The 25,751-nt window shown below is 40.6% G+C and overlaps 2 protein-coding genes across 2 annotated transcripts; one reads left to right on the top strand and one right to left on the bottom strand.

The window, feature by feature from the left end:
• The first annotated feature begins 172 nt into the window (after window positions 1–172).
• On the top strand, window positions 173–16,350 carry LOC138952119 (uncharacterized). The gene is made up of 5 exons (XM_070323712.1): window positions 173–298; window positions 3,968–4,119; window positions 6,300–7,569; window positions 8,837–8,916; window positions 11,618–16,350. Exons 1-5 carry the CDS (start codon window positions 247–249, stop codon window positions 11,696–11,698), a joined length of 1,635 nt encoding a protein of 544 aa, XP_070179813.1. The 5' UTR covers window positions 173–246; the 3' UTR covers window positions 11,699–16,350.
• Window positions 16,351–16,606: 256 nt separating this feature from the next.
• Window positions 16,607–25,736, bottom strand: LOC138952120 (enhancer of rudimentary homolog). Its single transcript, XM_070323713.1, has 4 exons — window positions 25,603–25,736; window positions 22,341–22,428; window positions 18,606–18,726; window positions 16,607–18,068 (listed from the first exon to the last, which is right to left on the bottom strand). The coding sequence occupies exons 1-4, from the start codon at window positions 25,603–25,605 to the stop codon at window positions 17,975–17,977; spliced, it is 306 nt and encodes a 101-aa protein (XP_070179814.1). The 5' UTR covers window positions 25,606–25,736; the 3' UTR covers window positions 16,607–17,974.
• Window positions 25,737–25,751: the final 15 nt, after the last annotated feature.

The raw sequence follows: 25,751 nt of genomic DNA, 5'->3' as shown, positions 1-25,751 counted from the left end.
GACGCTGGTAGAGATGCAAATGACCAATAAACTTTCTGAAGGAAAAGTACTCGAGTACAAGACTAAAGAAGAGTAACTTATGCCTTATGCCTAGCTCTAACAAACAATTGCAACAAGTGCTCCCTTTTCGAGCGGAAATGAACTATCCGCGCATGCGTCATTCGTGTTGACCGCCAAATTCAAGACGCACAGCGATTGAAACATCGACGTAATTATCTTCAGGACGAATAACGGAAAAAGAAAGTCATGGCATCGAGGAGAACGAGACTGAAAGCTTCCAAAACGCCTGGTTCATCTGGTGAGATAGATTGAAAACTAAATAGCCGTCGACTTTCTTCGCAATCTGGAAGGGTTGGTTGAAAGAGACGGTCGGCGACGGTCGGCAACTACAAACTTAGGAGAGGGGGTCAAATGGGGAAAACAACACCGAGAAGAGAGAGGGAGAGAGAGAGAGAGGCTTAGGAGAAGGTGTCAGGTGAGGAGAAGAAAGAGAGAGATTCAGGGGGCTTAGGAGAGGGGGTCAAATGGGGAAAACAACAGAGAGAGAGAGAGAGGGAGAGAGAGAGAGAGAGTGTTTACAAACACATACTGTGGGATTCAATGTAACACGCAAAATCTTTATTCGCTAAACAAAATCTAAGTTCAACGTTTGTTAATTCATCAATCGTACAGATCTTAACAATAAGCTACCGGTATGGGAAAAAACATTCCTGTCATTTTAGGTCAACTAATCTTAATTATCTAAGGCTAAATAGGGCTTGGCCAGATGTAAGCCTAAGTATCTAGTTTAATTTTATGGTCATTCTGTGAAATGGGGCCGAGGATGATCGCCGGTGACTCGTTGCTTCTTCGACGAAGGAGTTATGTGTACCCAACATGCTTTGGATTTTTTTTTGTCAGTGTTAAATTCCAAAGCATGTTGGGTCGGCCTGTGGCCGTAACCAGCAGCTCCCCAAGATTGTATTTCCAAGTTTCATCCTTTTTGCGGTGGCTGTCCTCTCTGCTCTTTTTCGTTTCCTCTGGCCGGGTTTCTTCCCTTTTGTTGGTGTTCCAGTGACGTGGAAGCATGATGAGCTGCTCTGAACAGAACCAGGGGGCCTGACAGATTGTCTGAGAGTCGCAATGTGCTTTCTTTTCTGTACTTCTGTCATGGCAACCCATAAGTTTCCTTGCAGCAGTTTGTGCGTATTGTGTGGAGCCAGTTGAAACTCTCCACGGCCAATGATGGCGCGTGCTATTTCCACTTGTTGAGCTTTGGCCAATGTTCTCAGCTTATTGATCAGGTCAGGAAGCTCTCTCGGTTTCCACTCAACCATGTGCTTCAGCGTATGGTTAAGCGACTCAGCATTATTGTTGGTCCAATGCGTGTCTTGTAGTTGGCCATTCCAGTGGAGCTTCAGGACATGGTCATGGATCTGCTGCGCTATCCTGTTGAGATAGCGTGTGTCTTGTTCAGGCCACATCGTTGTCAGGTTTTCCAATCTGACATCAAATGTGACCTCGTCCGATGAGTTTGATAGCCCTTCTGCTCCAAAGAGTTGGTGAATCAGTAAGTTCCTCTGTCTGGAAGCAACGCCAACTTTGTCTTTCAAGTGTCTGGCAACATTTTTCTTCAGATGGAGTGTGCACAATGCCAGGCTGGAGTTTGGAAAAGCACACTGAATTGCTCTTGTAATTGACTTTTCGTCATCAGACCCAAACACCATCGGTTTTGTCGGGAAATGCCCAATCTTTGCCGCTAGGATGGAAAAAAAATGATAAAATGTTTCAAAAGTGGAATGGGCATGCAAAAAGATGGGGCCGGGGATGATCGCTCACTCAAAAGAAAAAAAATTAAAGAGAGAGAAAGCGAGAGGGTTTGTTTCGGTGCAACACTTGTTTTTTGTCGTCGTAACTCGGGTATACAATAGAGTGAACTTTTTGAGTGAACTGATTTATTATTCACGTGTGAACAGACGCTCGCTCAAAATAAAAAAAATCAAAGAGGGAGAGAGGGTTTGTTTTGGTGCAACACTTGTTTTTTGTCGCCGACCGTTGCCGACCGTCACTTTCAACCAACCGATCTGGAAAGTAAAACACAGCCACAGGAGTCCGGTGTCCGACAAAAGCTCGAACGACAAAATCTCGAACGACAAATGCTCGAATGGACAAATGCTCGACGCGACAAAAGCTCGACGCGACATATGCTCGAACGACAAATGCTCGAATGGACAAATGCTCGACGCGACATATGCTCGAACGACAGAAGCTCGACCGGACAAATGCTCGACGCGACAAAAGCTCGACGCGACATATGCTGAGGCTCGAACGACAGAAGCTCGACCGGACTGTAGAATGATGCTGTCAAAACTACTTTGATAACGTCATATCTGAAACTGTCACGGTGATGTTGTTCTAGTTTCGAGCGACAAATTGACTAAATTTGTTTGATATCACGTTGTTGTTGTAAGCACGCTGCTGGATTTCGAGCGACAAATTGACTAAATTTGTTTGATATCAAGTTGTTGTTGTTGTGTTTTTGTTGTTGTTGTTGTTGTTGTAAGCACGCTGCTGGATTTCGAGCGACAAATTGACTAAATTTGTTTGATATCACGTTGTTGGTTTAAACAAGTTTAACTTTATTTCTGAATTGATACTCACAGCAAGGGACCGGCACGGTTGGCCTAGTGGTAAGGCGTTCGCCCCGTGATCAGGAGGTCGTGGGTTCGAATCGAACCCCGGCCGGGTCATACCTAAGACTTTAAAATTGGCAATCTAGTGGCTGCTCCGCCTGGCGTCTGGCATTATGGGGTTAGTGCTAGGACTGGTTGGTCCGGTGTCAGAATAATGTGACTGGGTGAGACATGAAGCCTGTGTTGCGACTTCTGTCTTGTGTGTGGTGCACGTGTTATATGTCAAAGCAGCACCGCCCTGATATGGCCCTTCGTGGTCGGCTGGGCGTTAAGCAAACAAACAAACTCACAGCAAGCAAACAAACAGTCGTCCATCTGCCCGTGCCGCTTACCTGAACCTTTCCTGATAAACAGTCAATCCCGGGCCAAATCAAAATAATAACATTGACAAATCTAAACCCCGACACGATCTTCCCCCTTCTTTTTTCTCTTCGTTCTTTTTTTTTCTTCTATTCTCTCTCTCTCTCTCTCTCTCTCTCTCTCTCTCTCTCTCTCTCTCTCTCTCTCTCTCTCTCTCTCTCTCTCTCTCTCTCTCTCTCTCTTGCAGACAGATTTTAAAATAACACAAAATAAACAGACAGGCAAAATAACACTGAGAAGGACACACACAGACACGTTCGATCTTTTGTCGCTTCGAGCTTATGTCCATTCGAGCTTTTATCGCATTGAGGTTTTGTCGCGCCGAGCATTTGTCCATTCGAGCATTTGTCGTAGAAGCATATGTCGCGTCGAGATTTTGTCGTTCGAGCTTTTGTCGTTCGACCCAAAGGAGTCAGTAACACGTGAAGCTAGCGGCAGTACGCAGCCAGGCTGTGATTGGCTGTATTTTCCGGTTGACCTGAACCCTAACCCTATTTGATCATGTTCTTTGGTTCCTTTTTGACTCACATGCGAAGCAAAAGTGAGTCTATGTACTCACCCGAGTCGTCCGTCCGTCCGTCAAAACACAACGAAGATGTATGTTGGGGGTTTCATGGTCGCATTTCATTGGCAGCCACACGAATACTTAAAAACGAGATGTAAGCAATGTCACAATAAAAACGCCATTTTGACGTCATTTTCTGTGTTGCTTTCATACAAAACACTAACCAACCTAACGATCTTCTTGATTTTATTATCGTTATCTCTTTGGTCAATTTGCAGTCTGTTGATATCCTTATATCATTCGAGAAGCAAGAGAAACATTCCGAAATCTAACTCTAAAGTCATGACCCTCTCGTGGTACACAGCTTTGTAGAATGACCCATATATATACAATTTTTATATATGTTTGTGTTGTAATTTGTATTTTCCAGAAACAAGACATGCTGGCAGGCGAGCAGCAAGACTTTCTGTGTCAAAACGCAAAAGCACATCCACCCCATCAGGTCCAAAGACTGTAAAGCGGCTGAAGACGAATACTAACTTGAAGTTAAATAAATCATCAGAAAGTCCGAACTTGAAGAAGGTAACTTAGTCGCTGGTCAAAAAGGTTTTTGACTCGCCTGAGTAATCAATGAGTCTTGGTGCAGGGTCGCGCTTTGGGCAGTTTCTGGCAGGCCATTGACAAAAAAACTTAACGTGGAGGTTATCTTGGATGTTTTTGAAGCTAGAGCTTTAAAACTTTGCACACTTCAAGGGTTTGATGACTCCGGACATAACCCCAGTCTTAAATTAGAAGTGTGACTCCATGATGAGTCGCATAAGCATTTGATCGTGCGCGAGTGTAGTATGCTTCGTATGGTATTTTTATCTGTTGTCTTATTATTTGTTTTGTCTTTTAATGTGCACCACACTGAAATTTCTCTGTATGAGATAATAAAGTATTCGTATTCGTATTCGTATTCGTATTCTTGTTCTGTACTATGCTGTTTCAAATTCAATGTAAACTTTGCCCTAAGTTCTACAAAGTGTGACTTTTTCAACGACTTTCACCTGCTCTTTTGGTTGAGAAACACTGTATTACTGCAAAAGGTTATTGCAAGGCTAATTCTGGTTGTGCCTGCCTTTTTTACATTTAGTCAAGTTTTGACTAAATGTTTTAACGTAGAGGGGGGAATCGAGACGAGGGTCGTGGTGTATGTATGTCTGTGTGTCTGTGTGTGTGTGTAGAGCAATTCAGACTAAACTACTGGACCGATCTTTATGAAATTTGACATGAGAGTTCCTGGGTATGATATCCTCAGACGTTTTTTTCATTTTTTTGATAAATGTCTTTGATGACGTCATATCCGGCTTTTCGTGAAAGTTGAGGCGGCACTGTCACGCCCTCATTTTTCAACCAAATTGGTTGAAATTTTGGTCAAGTAATCTTCGACGAAGCCCGGACTTCGGTATTGCATTTCAGCTTGGTGGCTTAAAAATTAATTAATGACTTTGGTCATTAAAAATCAGAAAATTGTAAAAATAAATTTTTTTTTATAAAACGATTCAAATTTACGTTCATCTTATTCTCCATCATTTTCTGATTCCAAAAACATATAAATATGTTATATTTGGATTAACAACAAGCTCTGAAAATTAAATATATAAAAATTATTATCAAAATTTTTTTTTTGAAATCAATTTAAAAACACTTTCATCTTATTCCTTGTCGGTTCCTGATTCCAAAAACATATAGATATGATATGTTTGGATTCAAAACACGCTCAGAAAGTTAAAACGAAGAGAGGTACAGAAAAGCGTGCTATCCTTCTCAGCGCAACGAATACCCCGCTCCAGACCTGTTTACCCTTACGATTTTGGCGTAGTTTATTACGATTTTCTGCAAAAAATACGCCATTCCGCTATCCGTGTCAAGACTACGATTTTCATAAATAAAAAAAATGTTAAAAAAAAAATTAATTTTTTTTTAATCAATTCACATGTTTGGCATTGTTTTTTCAATGGCAAAATGGGGTGAAAAAGCACAGGACTGACCAGAGATCATGTCTGTCTGATAAGACGCTGGAGAGCCTTATTCTAGTGGTGAAGTCTCGCCCTCACTCATTATTCGGCAAGCGCAAGTACAGTAGAGAAGCGCTTGACACACTGAAAAAGGCCTACTACGAGCAAAAGAAAAAGAATCAGTGATGCATGTGCTTTTGATGTGATCTTCGTTGAAATTATGATGACTACAAAAACTGACTGATGTGTTTTGTTTGTGAATGATGGATATATGTGCATGATTGCGTTTCGCAGACACAGTTGTCATATGCGTTGTAATTGGCGACGAATGCTGGATGATTACTATTTTTGTGCCAGGATTACTATTTTGGGGGCTGGGCATTACTCCAAAACACTTATGGGGGTAAACAGGTCTGCCGCTCTTCTTGTCAATTCCACTGGCACTGCCTTTGCCACGGGCGGTGGAGTGACGATGCTACGAGTATACGGTCTTGCTGCGTTGCGTTGCGTTCAGTTTCATTCTGTGAGTTCGACAGCTACTTGACTAAATGTTGTATTTTCGCCTTACGCGACTTGTTCTTCTTTTTTTTTTGACTGTCCGGTAAATAATGCCTCTCCTTCATTGTTTTTGTTGTATTTTTAAAAATTATTTTATTTAATAATGTCTAATATATTAACGTATTACTATCAGTATCAGTTGTGTGTTGTTGTTTTGTTGCTCTTTTTTGTGTGTTTCAATAATTTTGACTTAATCTTTTGCAGGAAGCATCTATCATGCAGACAAAAAGCAAGACAACCAAAAAGACCCCAAGTTTCCAAGACGCTTATGAGTTCAACGAAAGTGATGAATTCATCAATGGACTTGGAGATTCCTTCCTGTTCACGCCCGCTTCCAAAAGCTCACGTCAAAAAGTACCCAAGAAGGTTACACAGAAAGTACCAAAGACTGTTACACTCATCAAAGTTAAATTCCAATCGAATACACTAAAGAAACCAAATTCCTCCAAAGTCCCACAAAAGGGTAAGAAAGATGAACTCACCAGTTTGTCAAAATCTGTCAAAGCGGTACGTGAAAAAAAAGTCAGTGACCGGAGCCAGAAGAAAACGAGCACCCCTCTGCTATCAGAGTCAGTTAACAGTGCCTCCACAGAAAAACAGGGATCTTCTTTGAGTAGAGTGCGAAGATCTCCTCGGATCATCATACCCAGACTCAACTTGGACTTGAGTGTGACCCCCATCCTCCCCGTAGCCAATGGTACCCCAGTTTTTCAAAGTTTAAGAGTTAGAGCAAAGAAACTAGAAGGCAATGACCCAAATGTCGACAGTTTCATGTGTGCACAAAAGCCCAAGTCCCCACAGGAGACACCATCTTGCCCAGGAGAGAAGGTCGAAAGGAGGGCATCTCTCAGACGTGCTGCAGTGACCGTACAGACGTCTGAATCTCTCACACCTACAGGCACTGCTTGTGTTTCCAAGATACGGGGGGTGTCAAAAGTATCTGTTGTAGTAGAGAAGAAAGACTTGAAGCGAAAGCAGTCGGAATCCAAGCCTCTGGGAGTGAAAGCAGCCAGTTCTGTGACCAGCACATCAGTTAAGAGACAAAAGCCAGCACAGAGCCAGTCAACGGAAAAGAAGCAAAACCAGGCATCTGCAAAAGTCTCCAACTCTGCAGCAAAGTCTTTAAACTCAAAGCAGCAAGCTTACTTGAAGCTGAACTCAGAAAAGACAGCAGCGTCTCTAAGCAGTAAATATTTTACCAGACCTCGCAAGCCTGCACCTAAATCCATGCCTGTTCAGCAGAAGGATGCAGCTGACAATGATGTGGATTCCTCTCCAAGCCTCCATGACTCTGGCATTTCTTTTGGCAGCGACTCTGCTTCCAGCAGAGCGACAGACGCCTCAGGGAACCCCTCCCTGCCTGGATTCATGGAGGACGAGCCACTGCAGTCTGACCTGCAAGACCTGTCCTCCCCTCTGTTCTCTTCTCCCAACTTTGAGTTTGACTCAACCAGCACCAGCGCAAAAGACCCAGGTAAGAGATGATCAGATCTGTTCATGCTGTTTAACAAGTTAGATACCATCCCTCTACTTCCCGTGTAAGCGATTATGTACACATCTTAGAACTGCCCAGATTTGTATGTGATTAGAGCATTGTTCCACTTGGCTGTTTCCAATGTGGAGCAAGAATTCTTTGCTGAATTGATTTCACAGATTGACAGAAGTGTCGCTTAGGAAATTAATTCAGCAAAGTAATCTCTCTCACTGTCTCAGTCTGGGACTGGAAGACAGCAACGAGACTGCTGAATTTTGATACGTGTTGAAGTTGAAATGTGCTTTTATCACATGAAAAGACCAGGACAGATTGTTGGTGGTGTAGATGATAAAACACAAAGGGATGTGCCTTTTTATTCACTCTTGTAAGTGCTCTCTCAGGGATGTTGCTACAAATTCATATATTATAGACAAACGTCGAGAGCTCTTCAACATCAATAGGACATTTGACTGCTTTCAGAAATTTCATTAGGACATAATAATTTTTTTAACCAAGGACAGACGGTTCAGGTTGTAGTACCCAAAAGGTTCGTACTCCCCAAAAACGCAAGATCCGCACTGCAGTGCACCTGTACACCGGAGCGCTCAGTCGCTTTTTGAAGATTTGTACATCGAAAGGAAAATTAACCAATATCGACGTCGCGCTGTCCGAAGGAATGGCGTTTTTATTGGACAAAGACAGTGCTCGGTTTAAAACGATAGGACATCTGACTGCCGTGCGGCTGTGTGAACCGGACATTTGAGCCTTTTAATCGCTATTTGTCCTGTGTCTAACGACATCCCTGCTTTCTTGTCTTTCATTTTCGCTTTATGGGCTGAGTCCGCACTGAGTGTTCCTCAATCAGGGAATCACAGTTGATATAATTATTGCCTTGCTTGCTTAAATGCTAAGCTTTGCGATTACCCTAATCGTGTTGGCAAGGCATTCTCGTTCTTTGGTGTATAGCTGGGATATTAACTCATTGAGGGTAGTTTTTAGTGCTTTTGTGAACAAGAAACAATTGACAAGTGGCTCTATCCCATCCCCCCCTTTCCCCGTCGCGATATAACCTTCGTGGTTGAAAACGACGTTAAACACCAAATAAAGAAAGATGAGGGTAGGTTTAATAGTAGTTACACTTAAACTTAAAACTTGACATTTTGAATGTCATAATCTTTAACACTGGTATGATACTTTGGATGTCAGTTCAAAGTTGTCAAATGCTCTGAGAGTCTGAATCATGTTCGTCAACATTTGTATTTTTCAGAATCGATACTCAACAAGAGCTCTTCAAAAGAGTACACTCTCAAGACAGGCAAGGCAAAGAGAGAGAAGGGACGCTACTCTGTAAGTGTTTTGTGGGAGAAAAAACACTCACTACCTCTGTCCACTGCTGTCTACTGTTGGTTTTTCATGTTAACTGCAGGAAACCATGCCAGACATGAAGTGCATTTATGTCTAACAGTAACAATAGACGATGTTTCCAATACCTCTGTCAGGTGTTTTTTTAAGCTGTTTGGCGGAGTAAGACTAAGAGTCCCTTTTACTTTTATGGAGCCAATCTTTTCAAAGGGAGGCAAAGCAACTAGCACCATACTCGCCGGCTTTAACACTATTGTGACTAGCACTGCCACAGCGTTGACGTCCTGCCTGCCCAAGCTTGCCACCAAGAAACTTACCAAAAATCAGTAACTGTAAAGAAATCTGTCTAGCAAGCTTGAATTAAGTCCAATCACCACCAAATTTTTTTTACTAATTAAAAAATGGATGCCCAGTTCAGTCGTGCTAATTATAAGTTTGTCACGCGATTTGTTTTAGCAAAGGGGGGGTGAAAGGGGGATAATTTGTGTTTTTTAACGTTTTTGAGTCACTTGAGAAAAAGTGACTCTATGTAATCGGTCAGTGTTAGTCTGTCCGGCCGGCCGTCCGGCCGGCCGTCCGTAGACACCACCTTAACGTTGGACTTTTCTCGGAAACTATCAAAGCGATCGGGCTCATATTTTGTTTAGTCGTGACCTCCAATGACCTCTACACTTTAACGATGGTTTCGTTGACCTTTGACCTTTTTCAAGGTCACAGGTCAGCGTCAAAGGAAAAATTAGACATTTTATATCTTTGACAAAGTTCATCGGATGTGATTGAAACTTTGTAGGATTATTCTTTACATCAAAGTATTTACATCTGTAGCCTTTTACGAACGTTATCAGAAAAACAAGGGAGATAACTAGCCTTTTCTGTTCGGCAACACACAACTTAACGTTGGGCTTTTCTCGGAAACTATAAAAGTGACCGGGCTCAAATTTTATGTGAACGTGACTCATTGTGTTGTGAATAGCAATTTCTTCCTGTCCATCTGATGCCTCATATAATATTCAGAACTGCGAAAGTGACTCGATCGAGCGTTTGCTCTTCTTGTTTTGTGTGTGTTTTCTTTTCCACTGCTTTTTTAAAACTAATAAAAGTTATTTTTTAACAGAAAGTATTATAAATAATTTTATAACCAAACAAGGTGTAAAACCTATGAATTAGCTGAAATATTGTTAAAATTCTACACAGAAATAAGGAGACAGTACAAAGAAAAAAACAAGCAAATCCCGCATTCACTCACAGCATCCTGACTCAAATGAAACAAAACTGTGACACTCACCAAATGATGTCTAGGTAATCCATATTGAATATAAGTCACATTTTCACAACAAAGTCCCAACTGTACACCTATGAACATTTCCAAAAGGATTAGGACGCTCCAGCCATCCATTGTTATCAGTGCTGCCACGCCCCCCTTGCAACTACACATTCGAAGATTCATGCAGTACCACCCTAACACGTGTAGTTTGCCGACTCATACTAGCAACACTGAACAGGACTGTTTCTTCCTCAATATCACTGCTATTATCGCTTTCTTGAGGCGAAAACAACACGTCGGAATCATGATCTACAGGGTCCTCAAGATCCAACATCCGGAGAATCTCCTCCCGTGACAAGGCTCGCCTTCGATTCATTTTTTTTCTCGAAAAAACCACACAAATCAGGCTAATTTTACATATGGCGGAAGGGCACGCAAAGTGTGTCAAGGGAAACAACTCAATTTACTGCAAGCTTCAAAAACCGGGAAGCAATCACGAGTCGTGTACCCTGTATGGCTGTTACTGATTTATAAGCGTCCCGTCCATGGGCGTGTCAGCGCTGTTACTGATTTATCAGTGTCCCGTCGCGAAAGTGTTAACCTGCTATTGCGACTAACTCTGAGTCTGATATGTGTATAATGTAGTGTGCACTTAATATGATACCCTACTCATCGGAGTTCACAATGATCGCTGGCCTGCAGTGATCGCTGCAATTGACAACGTGGGTCTGGCTTGAGGTCACGTGAGTTTAGGAAAACGCGTGCTTCACGATCACTGCAAATGTTTGGCAATCTATCAGCAGCGACCCGTCGCGATATAATCTTCGTGGTTGAAAACGACGTTAAACACCAAATAAAGAAAGAAAGAATCAGCAGCGATTCATTGCTCCAATGTGCATATTTTCACAAGAAAAGGGTATAATATGGAGCGCACACTGTGTATTATAGAGAGTTAATTTTAGTTGTGATGACAGGTTAAAGCTGGCAAGGACCATGGTAGTTGAGTCACCTCACTTTGAAAAGCTTGACTCAGTAAAAAGGGGCTCTTACTCTGCCAGTGCTACACTGCTTAAAATCCTGACAAAGTTATTTTGTCTTTTTTCATCATGTAGGAGGGTGAGGTCGATGACTTTGTCACGCTGACTGTTTGACTGACTATCAGAGAATTTCAATGCTGCTAAACAATGTTGTCTTGTCAATTTCTTTAATTTCAAAAAAATATAAGTGAGAAAACACTGAGAATGTGAGATACTGATCAAAATAAAATGACTCAAGTCTTTATATTTATTTGGCATGATTTGTGGTGGTTTGTCCTTATGAAAGAAACATTTTAGTTAATTAGTATCCCATGTCTTATAATCTGATAGAATATATATTTGATCTATCAGTATCAATCATGTTTTTGTCTATTGCTTGTTTCAGACTGCCAAAGTAGATGCATGGGCAAGTGCCACCAACCAGAGCTTGGACGAACTGGAGAGCTTTGAGCTTGTCGTGGAGTGACGCATGCAGACTCTGGGACAGTGAATCTTTTCACAGCCACCTGTCACACTCACAGCTCATCAAGAGATGAGATACGAAGATTCTGTCGTCAGTCCAGAGCCGGCAGAGGTCACAGAAACTATGATGCCTCTGTCAGTGTCAATACACTTAGGGATGGAGCCATGGATGTAATTGAACTTGTCCCAAAAAACGTTTATTTTATTTTATTTGTTGGTCAAAAAAAATCTTGCTCAGGTCCACAGTGTGTTGTAAACATTCATTTACTGATTTAGGATGGTTGTAATTACCTGCGTAGCTGTGTATGCCGACTTACTGAGACTTGGGTTGTTTAGCAATGTACTGTTAGTTTTATCTCCACATTTTTTCTTATTGCTGCTACTGTATATTGTGTTAAGGTTGGTGTTGATTAGTTGTTTTTTGTGTTGCTGGTTGGTTGTTTTCTCCACATTATCGGCCGAGTAACTAACTTACCTTGGTACTAAACTGTATTCTCCTCGTTGTCATGGAATAAGACTTGAGTGTGTGTGTAAACAGTGAAGTTAACTTTTCTTGCAATCTGAATCAGTAACATCCATCTTCGCAACTTTGTGCCACATGATGGGGTTCAAATGCAGACAGGCACATATGCGTCTGTGGCTGATCTTTGGCTCAAACAGAAAATATTCAGACTTGTTCACACAAGTTTTCACTGTACAGTCATATCAATGAATGATACTCTCAAAGACTCTCCTACATACTGAACGTGTAACTGTAAAGTACCTGCAATGCAAGGCCACAACAATCCTACAAACTTGCAATATAGGGACACTTTTGACTGGTTCAGACCTGTTTACCCTTACGATTTTGGCGTAATTTATTACGATTTTCTGCAAAAAAAATACGCCATTCCGCTATCCGTGTCAAGACTACGATTTTCATAAATAAAAAAAATGTAAAAAAATAAAAATAAAAATAAATTATTTTTATTAATTCACATGTTTGGCATTGTTTTTTTCAATGGCAAAATGGGGTGAAAAAGCACAGGACTGACCAGAGATCATGTCTGTCTGATCAGACGCTGGAGAGCCTTCTAGTGGTGAAGTCTCGCCCTCACTCATTCGGCAAGCGCAAGTACAGTAGAGAAGCGCTTGACACACTGAAAAAGGCCTACTACGAGCAAAAGAAAAAGAATCGGTGATGCATGTGCTTTTGATGTGATCTTCTTTGAAATTATGATGACTACAAAAACTGACTGATGTGTTTTGTTTGTGAATGATGGATATAGGTGCATGATTGCATTTCGCAGACACAGTTGTCATGTGCGTTGTAATTGGCGACGAATGCTGGATGATTACTATTTTTGTGCCAGGATTACTATTTTTGGGGCTGAGCATTACTCCGAAACACTTATGGGGGTAAACAGGTCTGCTGGTTCCAATGGTGTGCAAAATTTTATCACAGAACTTCTGTGAACACTTTATTTTCACCCTTTTGACGGGTGCTTTTTTTCTTCATGGTTTACTGCTCTGTGTACATACATGTTCCAGTCCGTGCGGTCTTGAAAGAATGCAAGTGACCTTGCAGACCCTTTGTACATAATGTATAAACATTTACGCCTTGTAATTTCTTAGCCCCCCCTGGAGCAAATTTTTGATTAGTGCTTTTGTGAACAAGAAACAATTGACAAGTGGCTCTATCCCATCTCCCCCCTTTCCCCGTCGCGATATAACCTTCGTGGTTGAAAACGACGTTTAACACCAAATAAAGAAAGAAAGAATTTCTTAGCCTTTTTGTTACGATTTATGATCATGAAGCTAATTTTTATTTTTTAGTCGTTGGCTTCATTCATGTATGTACCCCCCGCGGGTTAGGGGGAAGAATTTACCCGATGCTCCCCAGCAAGAGGCGACTAACGGATTCTGTTTCTCCTTTTACCCTTGTTAAGTGTTTCTTGTATAGAATATAGTCGATGTTTGTAAAGGTTTTATTCAAGCAGTATGTAAGAAATGTTAAGTCCTTTGTACTGGAAACTTGCATTCTCCCAGTAAGGTCATATATTGTACTACGTTGCAAGCCCCTGGAGCAATTTTTTGATTAGTGCTTTTGTGAACAAGAAACAATTAACAAGTGGCTCTATCCCATCTCCCCCCTTTCCCCTATCTCATCTCCCCCCTTTCCCCGTCGCGATATAACCTTGAATGGTTGAAAACGACGTTAAACACCAAATAAAGAAAGAAAGATAGTCAATTTTTGTAAAGATTTTAGTCAAGCAGTATGTAAGAAATGTTAAGTCCTTTGTACTGGAAACTTGCATTCTACCAGTAAGGTCATAATATTGTACTACGTTGCAAGCCCCTGGAGCAATTTTTTGATTAGTGCTTTTGTGAACAAGAAACAATAATTTATTAACATCCCCCCCCTTTCCCCGTCGCAATATAACCTTGAACGGTTGAAAACGACGTTAAACACCAAATAAAGAAAGAAATACATGTATGTAAGTTGTACTGTGCCTTGAATATCTATTCTTAATCAAAGAATGAAATGAAATGATTCACTGGTCAACTTTTTTTTTTGGTGCTATTTGAAGTGAGCAAGGTTTGCTGCTTTTCGATTTTATAATCAAATGAAAGGGCATTGTAAACAGTGTTTTATTTTTATCATATCTTGAATTTAGCTTTGCAAAATGTGACGTGCTAGAAATAGCATGCAATGTTGTCAAATGGATAATTTCACAATTTAAGTTCATTTAACATGGCCAGCAAAAGACAGGCGATTGCCATTACTAATTTAATTTGACTGAGGTTTTTTATTTGAAAACAATGAACTTGAACTTTGAATATTCCTTTACTGCTTGATCAAGTATCATTTATACCCCCCGCGGGTTAGGGGGAAGAATTGACCCGATGCTCCCCAGTATGTCGGAAGAGGCGACTAACGGATTCTGTTTCTCCTTTTACCCTTGTTAAGTGTTTCTTGTATAGAATATAGTCAATGTTTGTAAAGATTTTAGTCAAGCAGTATGTAAGAAATGTTAAGTCCTTTGTACTGGAAACTTGCATTCTCCCAGTAAGGTAATATATTGTACTACGTTGCAAGCCCCTGGAGCAAATTTTTGATTAGTGCTTTTGTGAACAAGAAACAATTGACAAGTGGCTCTATCCCCTCTCCTCGTCGCGATATAACCTTCGTGGTTGAAAACGACGTTAAACACCACATAAAGAAAGAAAGTATCGTTTATTTTCATTTGAAATTGCATCTAAGGAACACGTGTCATTTCTGTGTGAATAGGTCTGATTCTGTCACCATTTCCATAACATGTAGCAACTTTTTCAAAACCCCAAAGGGTTCACACTCATGGCTTTATACTGTAGTTTGCTTTTTTTCTTCTTTGCCCGACATTTAGTCTTATTTTGTTCCCTCTGCGGGTTAGGGGAAAGAATTTACCCGATGCTCCCCAGCATGTCGTAAGAGGTGACTAACGGATTCTGTTTCTCCTTTTATTTTCTTGTATAGGATATAGTCAATGTTTGTAAAGATTTTAGTCAAGCAGTATGTAAGAAATGTTAAGTCCTTTGTACTGGAAACTTGCATTCTCCCAGTGAGGTAATATATTGTACTACGTTGCAAGCCCCTGGAGCCAATGTTTGATTAGTGCTTTTGTGAACAAGAAACAATTGACAAGTGGCTCTATCCCATCTCCCCCCTTTCCCCGTCACGATATAACCTTCGTGGTTGAAAACGACGTTAAACACCAAATAAAGAAAAAGAATCTCCCCCCTTTCCCCGTCGCGATATAACCTCTGTGGTTGAAAACGACATTAAACACCAAATAAAGAAAAGAAAGTCTTATTTTGTAGTCATCACTTGTAGTCTCATCTTGATTGTGTTGGGCAGTTTTTTTTTTCTTTCTCAAAAAATGAGATCAACGCTGTACTTATCCAAGATGAAATAAGACCGACTTTCTCTCCATTTGACAAACCCTCCACGAGCATCTATTGTGCTTGTTTTTCTCTGACTGTGTGAAAGTTAATGATGCCGACGCTTAAAAGGTCTCTTGTAATGTGTCCATCATGCTGTCAGGTAACCCCCCGCGGGCTAGGGGGAGTCCCATATTGGTTGGGACGAGAAAGAATTTACCCGATGCTCCCCATGGCCCAGCATGTCGTAAGAGGCGACTAACTGACTCTGTTTCTCCTTTTACCCTTGTTAAGTGTTTCTTGTATAGAATATAGTCAATTTTTGTAAAGATTTTAGTCAAGCAGTATGTAAGAAATGTTAAGTCCTGGAAACTTGCATTCTCCCAGTAAGGTCATATATTGTACTACGTTGCAAGCCCCTGGAGCAATTTTTTGATTAGTGCTTTTGTGAACAAGAAACAATTAACAAGTGGCTCTATCCCACCTCCCCCCGTCGCGATTTAACCTTCGTGGTTGAAAACGACGTTAAACACCAAATAAAGAAAAGAAAGAAAGACTTTCTCTCCATTTGACAAACCCTCCACGAGCATCTATTGTGCTTGTTTTTCTCTGACTGTGTGAAAGTTAATGATGCCGACGCTTAAAAGGTCTCTTGTAATGTGTCCATCATGCTGTCAGGTACCACTAGGATTGCAGTGCCAGAGATGTTTATTTTTTCTGTCTCGTGGTATTAAAATGGCAAGCCATGCACAATAATGTGTTGAGTTGATCTGTTTTATGACTTCACTGATTTTCAGTTGGCCATGAACGGCTGTACTAAATCTAAAGACACCCACAGTGCTTCTTAGATAAATGAAGTCATTATCAACAGTCTTGTTACAAACATCCACAAGGCTATTCCAAAGTGCACTCACTTAGCAAACCAAGTTACAAGCAGAAATACAGAAACATTCAGTAACAATGACAAAACAGAAAAAATTAAACGCACAAAAGAAAGGCACTGAATGAAGTGTTCATTGTTTTTATGGACATTTATTGTGACAGAAAGTATAAGTCTCCCTACTCCCCTTTCTGCAATACTTGTACACACTCAACAACATCGATAAAATACAATGAAGGTCCAAGACAATCGAGAAAAAAAAAACCCAGGAAAAACCAAAGCTGCTCAATAATAATCTGAAAACCTTCAAATGAACACAAACTACTCAGATCACACCCCCCCTCCCCCAAGCAATTGCAAAGAAATGACACACAAACAAAAGTTAAAAATAAACTCCTTCCCGTAAACTATTTTAATGTAAGACAGGCAAGACTGAATTATCCTTGAAAAGAGAAACATGTCCTTAACTTTCACAAACAAGAATATCTTCAAACAAGGGGAGAAAACACCATGTGTCTTACGATGTCTGAAATGATGTGTAAATTCATGATGAAATACAAAAAAAGTGAATGTCAACATATGCATTCATGGTTAACATCCGCCTCAAAATAATTATGGCTGCAATCGCCAGTGGCTCTTTTGGGTGTGACTGCTTTAAATGCAAGATACACTTTTTTTTCTCAAATCATACCACCAGAAAACTTGGTAGTTTAACTAAGTTTACAATCAAAACTGCATTAACATGAAGCAGTGGTTAGGCGTGTACAGAATGCATGGTTCATTTGTCTTGCACAAGGCACAACAAAGCCCCTGTTTTAAGAACCAAAATCTGAGAAATGTAGATCTTAACAGAGAGGAAGTCTAAAGATGGAGGTAAATTTAGTGACAGTGAAAAAAACGTCAGAGATGGTGAGGAAGTCTTTTAACGAAGGGTCTTAAAACAGAGGTTCCCCTGTGCATTCCATTTTTAGGTTTTACAAAAGGTGTCCGTCTTCTGTCATAGAAAAATCTAAATATTTAGAGATACACTGTACTGATATCATTTTAGCTGGGAGTTTGCCAAGTGACTCATTGAACATCTAACTTCAGTCAATAGTAAAATGGACTGACACATTGAGAAATGACCAACTGATGAATCATTACATGCTGCTTCTGGCCTCTTTGCATATTTTGTGTAGATTTGGTGTCCAAAGCATCACCCAGCAAAGTTTACTTGTACTTATTAAAATCAGAGTAGAAGCAAAAGAAAAAATAAATGCAACTTAACCGTGTCAAGAGTTGCACGCTGCTGACAAGATCACAAACTAAAACTACAGAAACACGTAAAAACTAGTGGCATTTTCAGTTCAGCACAAGCTCAGTTTTCCATCTTGCAGTTGCATCCTCGTGGTCACACAATGTCCGATAATACACAGGCGTTTTCTTCTGGATATGCCAATGCACAATGTTCAAGCTGAGTCAATGACGAGATGATTGATGTAAGAAACGACATTGTCAGGCTTACTTTCCAGCCTGTTTTCGCAACATGTGGTAAATCTTTTCCTTCAGCCACTCTTTGTTGTGGGGTACGTAGGTGCCTGTGAGCTTCTGTAACCTGTAAACAAACACAGCATTCAACATCACATATGTGCACAGATCTTCAGGGCTTACCACTAGAGGTTATGCAAAATGATTCCATACACAAAGTTCGCACTTACGTTTTAAAATGTAAATGCTGTGAATATTTGTTTTGTTTCTTTTTCACTCTCTAGAATCGTGTTTAGCTATCACATCCTACATTCTAATTCTCCCCACACAGCTTCAAAACGATAATTGCCTGCCTGTGAAAAGCCTGCATATAAACAGAGAATACTTGTTTATCAATTTAAACAAAAATGCATTCAAATGTAGAGTAACCAATGTTTCTTCCAGTCTCCTAGTTAACCTTACCCGTTCATGTGAGCAAAACAACACCATCCTGCAACCGTTTGCATGCTAGGTCTGGTCACCATCAATTCCCAAGAAGTAGAACTTCGCTGGAAACTAGATCTTTAACGTGCTCAACCAAAGCATCAAAAAGCACAGGCCAGTTTGACACAACAAATTTTTTTTATTCAATACAAGCAATGCATTGATGTAGATCTATACTTACACTAGACAGCTGAGGTCTGACAGTTGGTCCATGAAGTCAAAAAGTTGTGAGATGTCGTATGTGATGCACTGGTCTGTGGGGTGGATCCTCTTCAGATGTTCCTCAAAGATTTTGCAGATACCTAAAAAAGACAAATAAAAGCAAGTTGCACCAAAGAGTCTTACAAAGTCAGAGGAAGTAGTTAACTTAAGACAAACAGGAAAAATAAAAGTTTGGTGTAACCCTATTACCCTCTTCCTTTGTTCCTGACATCCCTACCCTTTTCACTCACCTTTGGACAAAAACACTAAAAGTTAAAGAGCAAAAAGACAGGCACCCCCTCCCCATTTTGTTGTTTGTTGATCTACCACTACCAGTACCTTTAAGTCTCTACAATAAACTTACCTTTTTTTCCTACCCTAACTAACATGTTTATATAAATTTAGCATCTGCTGGAGCGATTCAAATTTGCAAATTTCACCTTCAAGTATCTTTACCTTCTTTACTTTTTACATTTAGTCAAGTTTTGTGTGTGTCTGTCTGTGTGTGTGTGTAGAGCGATTCAGACTAAACTACTGGACCGATCTTTATGAAATTTGACATGAGAGTTCCTGGGTATGATATCCTCAGACTTTTTTTTCATTTTTTTGATAAATGTCTTTGATGACGTCATATCCGGCTTTTCGTGAAAGTTGAGGCGGCACTGTCACGCTCTCATTTTTCAACCAAATTGGTTGAAATTTTGGTCAAGTAATCTCCGACGAAGCCCGGACTTCGGTATTGCATTTCAGCGTGGTGGCTTAAAAATTAATTAATGACTTTGGTCATTAAAAATCTGAAAATTGTAAAAAAAAATATTTTTTTTATAAAACGATCCAAATTTACGTTTATCTTATTCTCCATCATTTGCTGATTCCAAAAACATATAAATATGTTACATTCGGATTAAAAACAAGCTCTGAAAATTAAATATATAAAAATTATTATCAAAATTAAATTTTCCAAATCAATTTAAAAACACTTTCATCTTATTCCTTGTCGGTTCCTGATTCCAAAAACATATAGATATGATATGTTTGGATTAAAAACACACTCAGAAAGTTAAAACGAAGAGAGGTACAGAAAAGCGTGCTATCCTTCCCAGCGCAACTACTACCCCGCTCTTCTTGTCAATTTCACTGCCTATGCCGTGAGCGGTGGACTGACGATGCTACGACAGGCATGGGAATTGAAAATTGTAAAAAAGGCGGAAAATTTATAACTGAAGACGCGAAGCGTCAAGTCGACGGCGCAAAGCGCCTAGCCTTACTAGGGGGGTCCGGGGGCATGCTCCCCCGGAAAAAAATTTTCTCCAAAGAACCCAGATGGTGCAATCTGGTGTCATCTGAGCTCCAAGTTTGCCATTAAATTCTGTTTTTAGAATTAGAGTTTTTAGTACAAAAATGTACCAATTTTTGCTTTTTTGAAGAAAAAAAATATATACATGTATTATATATGGTTTACATTTGTAAAAAAATTGATCTGTTGAGACAAACAGGAAAATGTTACTTGTAACACAATCTGTGCAATCTGGTTTACTTTCAAACATAAAAGTTCAATAACTGAGGCGGGCGGTAGCAGTGCGTGAACAAAGTACGGAAAGTTTTCGCGGGCTTTTGTGCAAAGGCCAAAGTAACCGGTGCTTTTTTTGTGTGCCTCCCCCCTTTATTTTTTCGGCGGATACTTTTGCATTTTCGGCGGAACAAAAAAAAAATTCGGCGGAAATCCGCCGTTTGGCGGACAATTCCCATGCCTGTACGAGTATACGGTCTTGCTGCGTTGCATTGCGTTCAGTTTCATTCTGTGAGTTCGACAGCTACTTGACTAAATGTTGTATTTTCGCCTTACGCGACTTGTTTACATTTAGTCAAGTTTTGACTAAATGTTTTAACATAGAGGGGGAATCGAGACGAGGGTCGTGGTGTGTGTGTCTGTCTGTGCGTGTGTGTGTGTAGAGCGATTCAGACCAAACTACTGAACCGATCTTTATGAAATTTGACATGAGAGTTCCTGGGAATGATATCCCCGGACGGTTTTTTCTTTTTTTCAATAAATACTTTTGATGACGTCATATCCGGCTTTTTGTAAAAGTTGAGGCGGCACTGTCACACCCTCATTTTTCAATCAAATTGATTGAAATTTTTGTAAAGCTTCTCTTCTTCTTCTTCTGCGTTCGTGGGCTGAAACTCCCACGTACACTCGTGTTTTTTGCACGAGTGGAATTTTACGTGTATGACCGTTTTTTACCACGCCATTTAGGCAGCCATACGCCGTTTTCGGAGGAAGCATGCTGGGTATTTTCGTGTTTCTATAACCCACCGAACTCCGACATGGATTACAGGATCTTTTTCGTGCGCACTTGGTCTTGTGCTTGCGTGTACACACGGGAGTGTTCGGACACCGAGGAGAGTCTGCACACAAAGTTGACTCTGAGAAATAAATATCTCGCCGAACGTGGGGACGAACTCACGCTGACAGCGGCCAACTGGATACAAATCCAGCGCGCTACCGACTGAGCTACATCCCCGCCCGAAAAGCAGGCCGGACTTCGGTATTGCATTTCAGCTTGGTGGCTTAAAAATTAATTAAAGGCATATGTACGCGCTCCCGTGTTTACAAAGTGTAGTTTGCCCATAATCAATGTCAAACGCACCATAAGACCATGTAATGACGATATGTCGCCAGCTTGTTTTAGAGTCTCAAAAACTTTGGATGTAAACAAAGACGCGGAGTTATTTCCCTTGCGTCAACGCTACATCTGTTGGCAAATCTATAAATAGGACGATCCAGATCAAAATGAAAATTAACATATCTCAACATTGAAGGGGTCCTAGACCACAATATTTTGCAGGGAACTTAATTTAGCATGTCTCCAGCTGTTGGTAAAGCAATTAGCGTGTATAGTCATCGAGTACATATGGCTTTAATGACTTTGGTCATTAAAAATCTGAAAATTGTAATCAATTTTTTTTTAATATAAAACGATCCACGTTCATCTTATTCTACATCATTTCCTGATTCCAAAAACATATAAATATGTTATATTTGGATTAAAAACAAGCTCTGAAAATTACAAATATAAAAATTATGATCAAAATTAAATTTCCGAAATCGATTTAAAAACAATTTCATCTTATTCCTTGTCGGTTCCTGATTCCAAAAACATATAGATATGATATGTTTGGATTAAAAACACGCTCAGAAAGTTAAAACGAAGAGAGGTACAGAAAAGCGTGCTATGCAGCACAGCGAAACCACTACCGCGCTGAACAGGCTCGTCAGTTTCACTCCGTTATGCACAAGCGGCGGACTACAGTCATTGTGAAAAAATGCAGTGCGTTCAGTTTCATTCTGTGAGTTCCACAGCTTGACTAAATGTAGTAATTTTGCCTTGCGCAACTTTTTTTTTTTTTTTTGGACAGGGGTGGGGTGTTTAGAAATTAGAGACAACAGACACATCTTACAGCGATGTCCCTTACTAGATGAGGAACGAAAAGAAGTGTGGCCGTCACCAACTCCCTTGCAGACCAAACTATACGGCAGTCGACAGGAGTTGGAGAAAACGACAACATTTATCACCAGTGCTGGACTGATTGTGTAACCTCTGCGAACGCCAAGAAGAAGAAGAGAGACAACAGACCAATCAACTCCCAAGTTTATCCACACATTTCGAGTTCAAAACAAGCAAATGTTTGAACCTGTTGTATGCCAACTCACCTTCGAGACATTCATTGAGAGACTCGTAGTCAGAGTATGTGCGGGTGTCTGGCCTCGTGTTGGGCTGCACCAGTAAAATTGTGTGTGACTGAAAATAGAAGCACAATGTTAATTGAAATAAACAGTAAATTGCCAATCAAGTTTGGAGACTAGTAGTAGTACTGGTAGAACTTGTAGCTTCAGTGAAAATTTAATTATTTATGTTTGGCATGACTATTTTTGGAACATATCCCATGGAAAGGGTCCCGCGACGCACTAAACCTTATAAAACACAAAAGAGTGGGTCCAGGGACGCAGTCAATTTCCATTATCATGCGTATCATCAGTTCTGTTTTCAGCCTGACCTGCACCGAGGCAGTTAATCTATTCTAATTTTCAAGTTTTAACCAACATGAGTTTATGACCAAAAAGTTTTTCGTGAAGCCACTGAAGGGCTCAGAGAAAGTACAGTGGAATCCAGCTATAACGAACCTGGGTATATATATATATATATACTATAAAGAAATCCCTCTTTTAACAAACTGCCATTGATTTCCCGGCAGACAGCCTTCTATTTCTTACTTGTTACTTTCCGGCTACATCGAACTTTTTGAACTCATTTGCATAACGAACCCCTCTTTTAACAAACACGTTTTCATCGCCCCAGAGCCGTTTTGTCTCTAAAAGTCACAAGGCTACAACGAACTGATGTCAATAATTGTCTCCAAAGGCAAAAATACACAAACACAAGTGCACACCGCTGCTGTGTTTTCACTATTCCAATCAGCTGCTGAGCTATGACTGTGCTGAGCTATGACTGCCACAGAAGCACGTGTTGCTGCCAATACCCTACGTCACTACTTGCAGGCAAAGTGCAGCGATGTCTGTGACTTGGATATGATCTCCAAATTGGAGTGTACAGTGGAGAAGTGTGCCAGTTCTGAGCAGCGTCAGACAAACATTCTGAACTTTTTCAAAACAGCTTAGTACGTGTGTCACGGCAGTGTCAGTGTGTGCAGTGTCTTTTTTGACGGACACGGAGATTGATCAGAATGTACATGTACATGCTTTTACATGACTTTTTAAATTTTACTTCTAAAATTGTGACAGTAAAGTGAACATTTGAACTATGCCTCTCTCTATGGATTATATTATGAAGCTGTTGAAAACATGCAGAGATTGTACTCTCCAAGGAAAGATCGATGGGACGATCATTTGAAGGTGAGTGGGAAAACTTGTCTAAAGGCCATTTAGGGTTGAAAACTCTACAGCGAATTGCTGATATAACAAACTAAAATGTATCTCCCTTGAGATTCGTTGTACCCGGACTCCACTGTATACAAACAAAATGACCGTACATGGACACAGGTGATACAAGGATCATCTGCCGACGAGGAAAGTGCCTTCTGAAAGCAAAAATATGAACCCCCTGGTCTTCAGACTGAGGTGGTGGTCATGGGACCCTCTAGCCCTAGGTGGAGCATCTGTGGGGAAGCCAGTTGGTTAGTCACTCATCATGTCATGATACATGTACTCCATGTACAAGCCTTTCTAATCTAAGTCTAAAATTGACTGCATAAACTTTACTGTTAAAAGAAAGATACATCTTTGCATTTAACTCAAGATAGATGAATATTCAATTATCCGTGATGAGGTTGGCAGAAAGACTCCGCAAACGCACTCGTCCGTTCTCGAGCCATGGCCTGTTCAGAAATTATTATTCGCAGTGGCTACACTTACGCCGCCCGTAACTTTTCCCTTCTTTGCTTTGATTACGCCACAAAGCATTTCCCCGCCAGGGCCGCGCTCTACTTCCGGTTTGAGTGGCCATTTTAAAGCGTGGGTCGAGTGAGGACAGACGTGTTCAACAGTTCATTAGTAGTGGTTGTGCGTTTCTACCCGTATGCAGGCCGGTTTACTTTAGTCATGGATAGCAGACTTCACAGCGAAGCAGTTTTGACAGTAGGAAGTACGTTCGAGTCCTTCGACAGGTTGTAAAAAGTTATCTCGGACTTTGAAACGAACGCGTTCGTCCAGCTCTACGTTCGGTCGTCGCGAACCCTGCAGGTGCAGCGCAAACGAGTCCCCAAAAAGACTTTCAACGAAGCATTGCAGTTTGGCGAGTTGGACTATGCCTGCATCAATGGAGGATGAAACCATCTGATGCAAACAAACAACCATTTCCCCTCCAATTAACCTGTACGCATAGTACACATACGGGAAAAATATAACCCATAGTATATTCAGTACAGTACATCCTAGTACACACCATGGAGGAAATTCCACCACAAATCATACACAAATGATTCCTTGTTTGGAGAAACAAAATAACGGGATGGGTTGAACAAATAACTACTTCACTCCCCACATTCACCTGTACCATTAGTACAGATAAAAATACGGAATAAACCAGTTAAAGGAACAGTGAAATCTATAATCACTGAGAGGATATCTGGAAAATCAACCACCAGTACATACAAGTATGTCCTAACAAGGAACATGAATAAAAGTGAGCGTGTTACGACAGTAAAATAGCGTCATGTCGTAACTAGAGAATGTCCGGGTAGGATCGCGCCGTAATCAAAGTCTGGCCGAGTGACTCTACGACTCGTGGAAAAGGTGTAACCGAAGCCTGCAGTGAGCGGGTTACGACAGTAAAATGACGTCATGTCGTAACTATAGAATTTCTGAGTCGAATTACGACTTGAAAAAGGCGTAACAGTAGCCCCTACCATTATTATTTTATTTTTAGGTGTTTTTGTGTGTGTGTCTTGTTACCCAGCTGAAGAAAAACAAGATAATATATTCAGTACTATACACTATTCTAATACAGTCTAACTCTGACCTCAAACAATGAATTCATGCAACAAGAGACAATCGGCCTTTACTGGGAGCCTTTGCAGTTTGCGGTCATTCTATTCCCAGAGACTCAGAGTCCGATGAGATTGAAAATACAAGGTTGCATTGCCCCCCCCCCCCCCCCCCCAAAAAAAAAAAAAACAGCCTCCTCAAGATCACACCCCGTAAAACCTTTGCAACTGGTAGCAAAGCAGGGATACAGATATTCAGACGCATTTGTTGATCCACCTGTGCATGTCTCATTGTCTGCACGATGTTAGATTGTTACTCGCATCCAGTTACTGTGAACTGCTTTATGAAAGAGTTGTCGTGGACAGATCCTTTTTCAGAGTTTCCGTTCGCATATAAGAGGCATTACCCAAATGCATAGAGAATATTATACAACATAAGAATGCACAAAACTTGTTTGGCAGTGAAAATTTACCATTTTGGGACGTTCGCTTTCTTTCGATTGCCACTCGGATGAAAAGACGGCGGAAGTTGATCAAGCTAACGTTGCCTTCGAGATTACTGCAAAAATATACATTTGTTATAGTTAGAAAGTAATATATGTGACTTGTATTTATTTATTTT

This window comes from Littorina saxatilis, linkage group LG17, assembly GCF_037325665.1.
Source record: "Littorina saxatilis isolate snail1 linkage group LG17, US_GU_Lsax_2.0, whole genome shotgun sequence".
NCBI classification, from domain to species: Eukaryota; Metazoa; Mollusca; class Gastropoda; order Littorinimorpha; family Littorinidae; genus Littorina; species Littorina saxatilis.
Note: the sequence above shows the minus strand (reverse complement) of the source record. Positions and strands in the feature narration are given on the sequence as shown.

Coding starts and splice junctions, on each gene's coding strand:
- LOC138952119 (XM_070323712.1), top strand. CDS start 247: ATGGCATCGAGGAGAACGAGACTGAAAGCTTCCAAAACGCCTGGTTCA. Junction 4,120..6,299: donor AAAGTCCGAACTTGAAGAAG/GTAACTTAGTCG, acceptor AATCTTTTGCAG/GAAGCATCTATCATGCAGAC. Junction 7,570..8,836: donor CACCAGCGCAAAAGACCCAG/GTAAGAGATGAT, acceptor TGTATTTTTCAG/AATCGATACTCAACAAGAGC.
- LOC138952120 (XM_070323713.1), bottom strand. Junction 18,727..22,340: donor TCTCAATGAATGTCTCGAAG/GTGAGTTGGCAT, acceptor TGTCTTTTTTAG/GTATCTGCAAAATCTTTGAG. Junction 18,069..18,605: donor TCAGACCTCAGCTGTCTAGT/GTAAGTATAGAT, acceptor GTTTGTTTACAG/GTTACAGAAGCTCACAGGCA.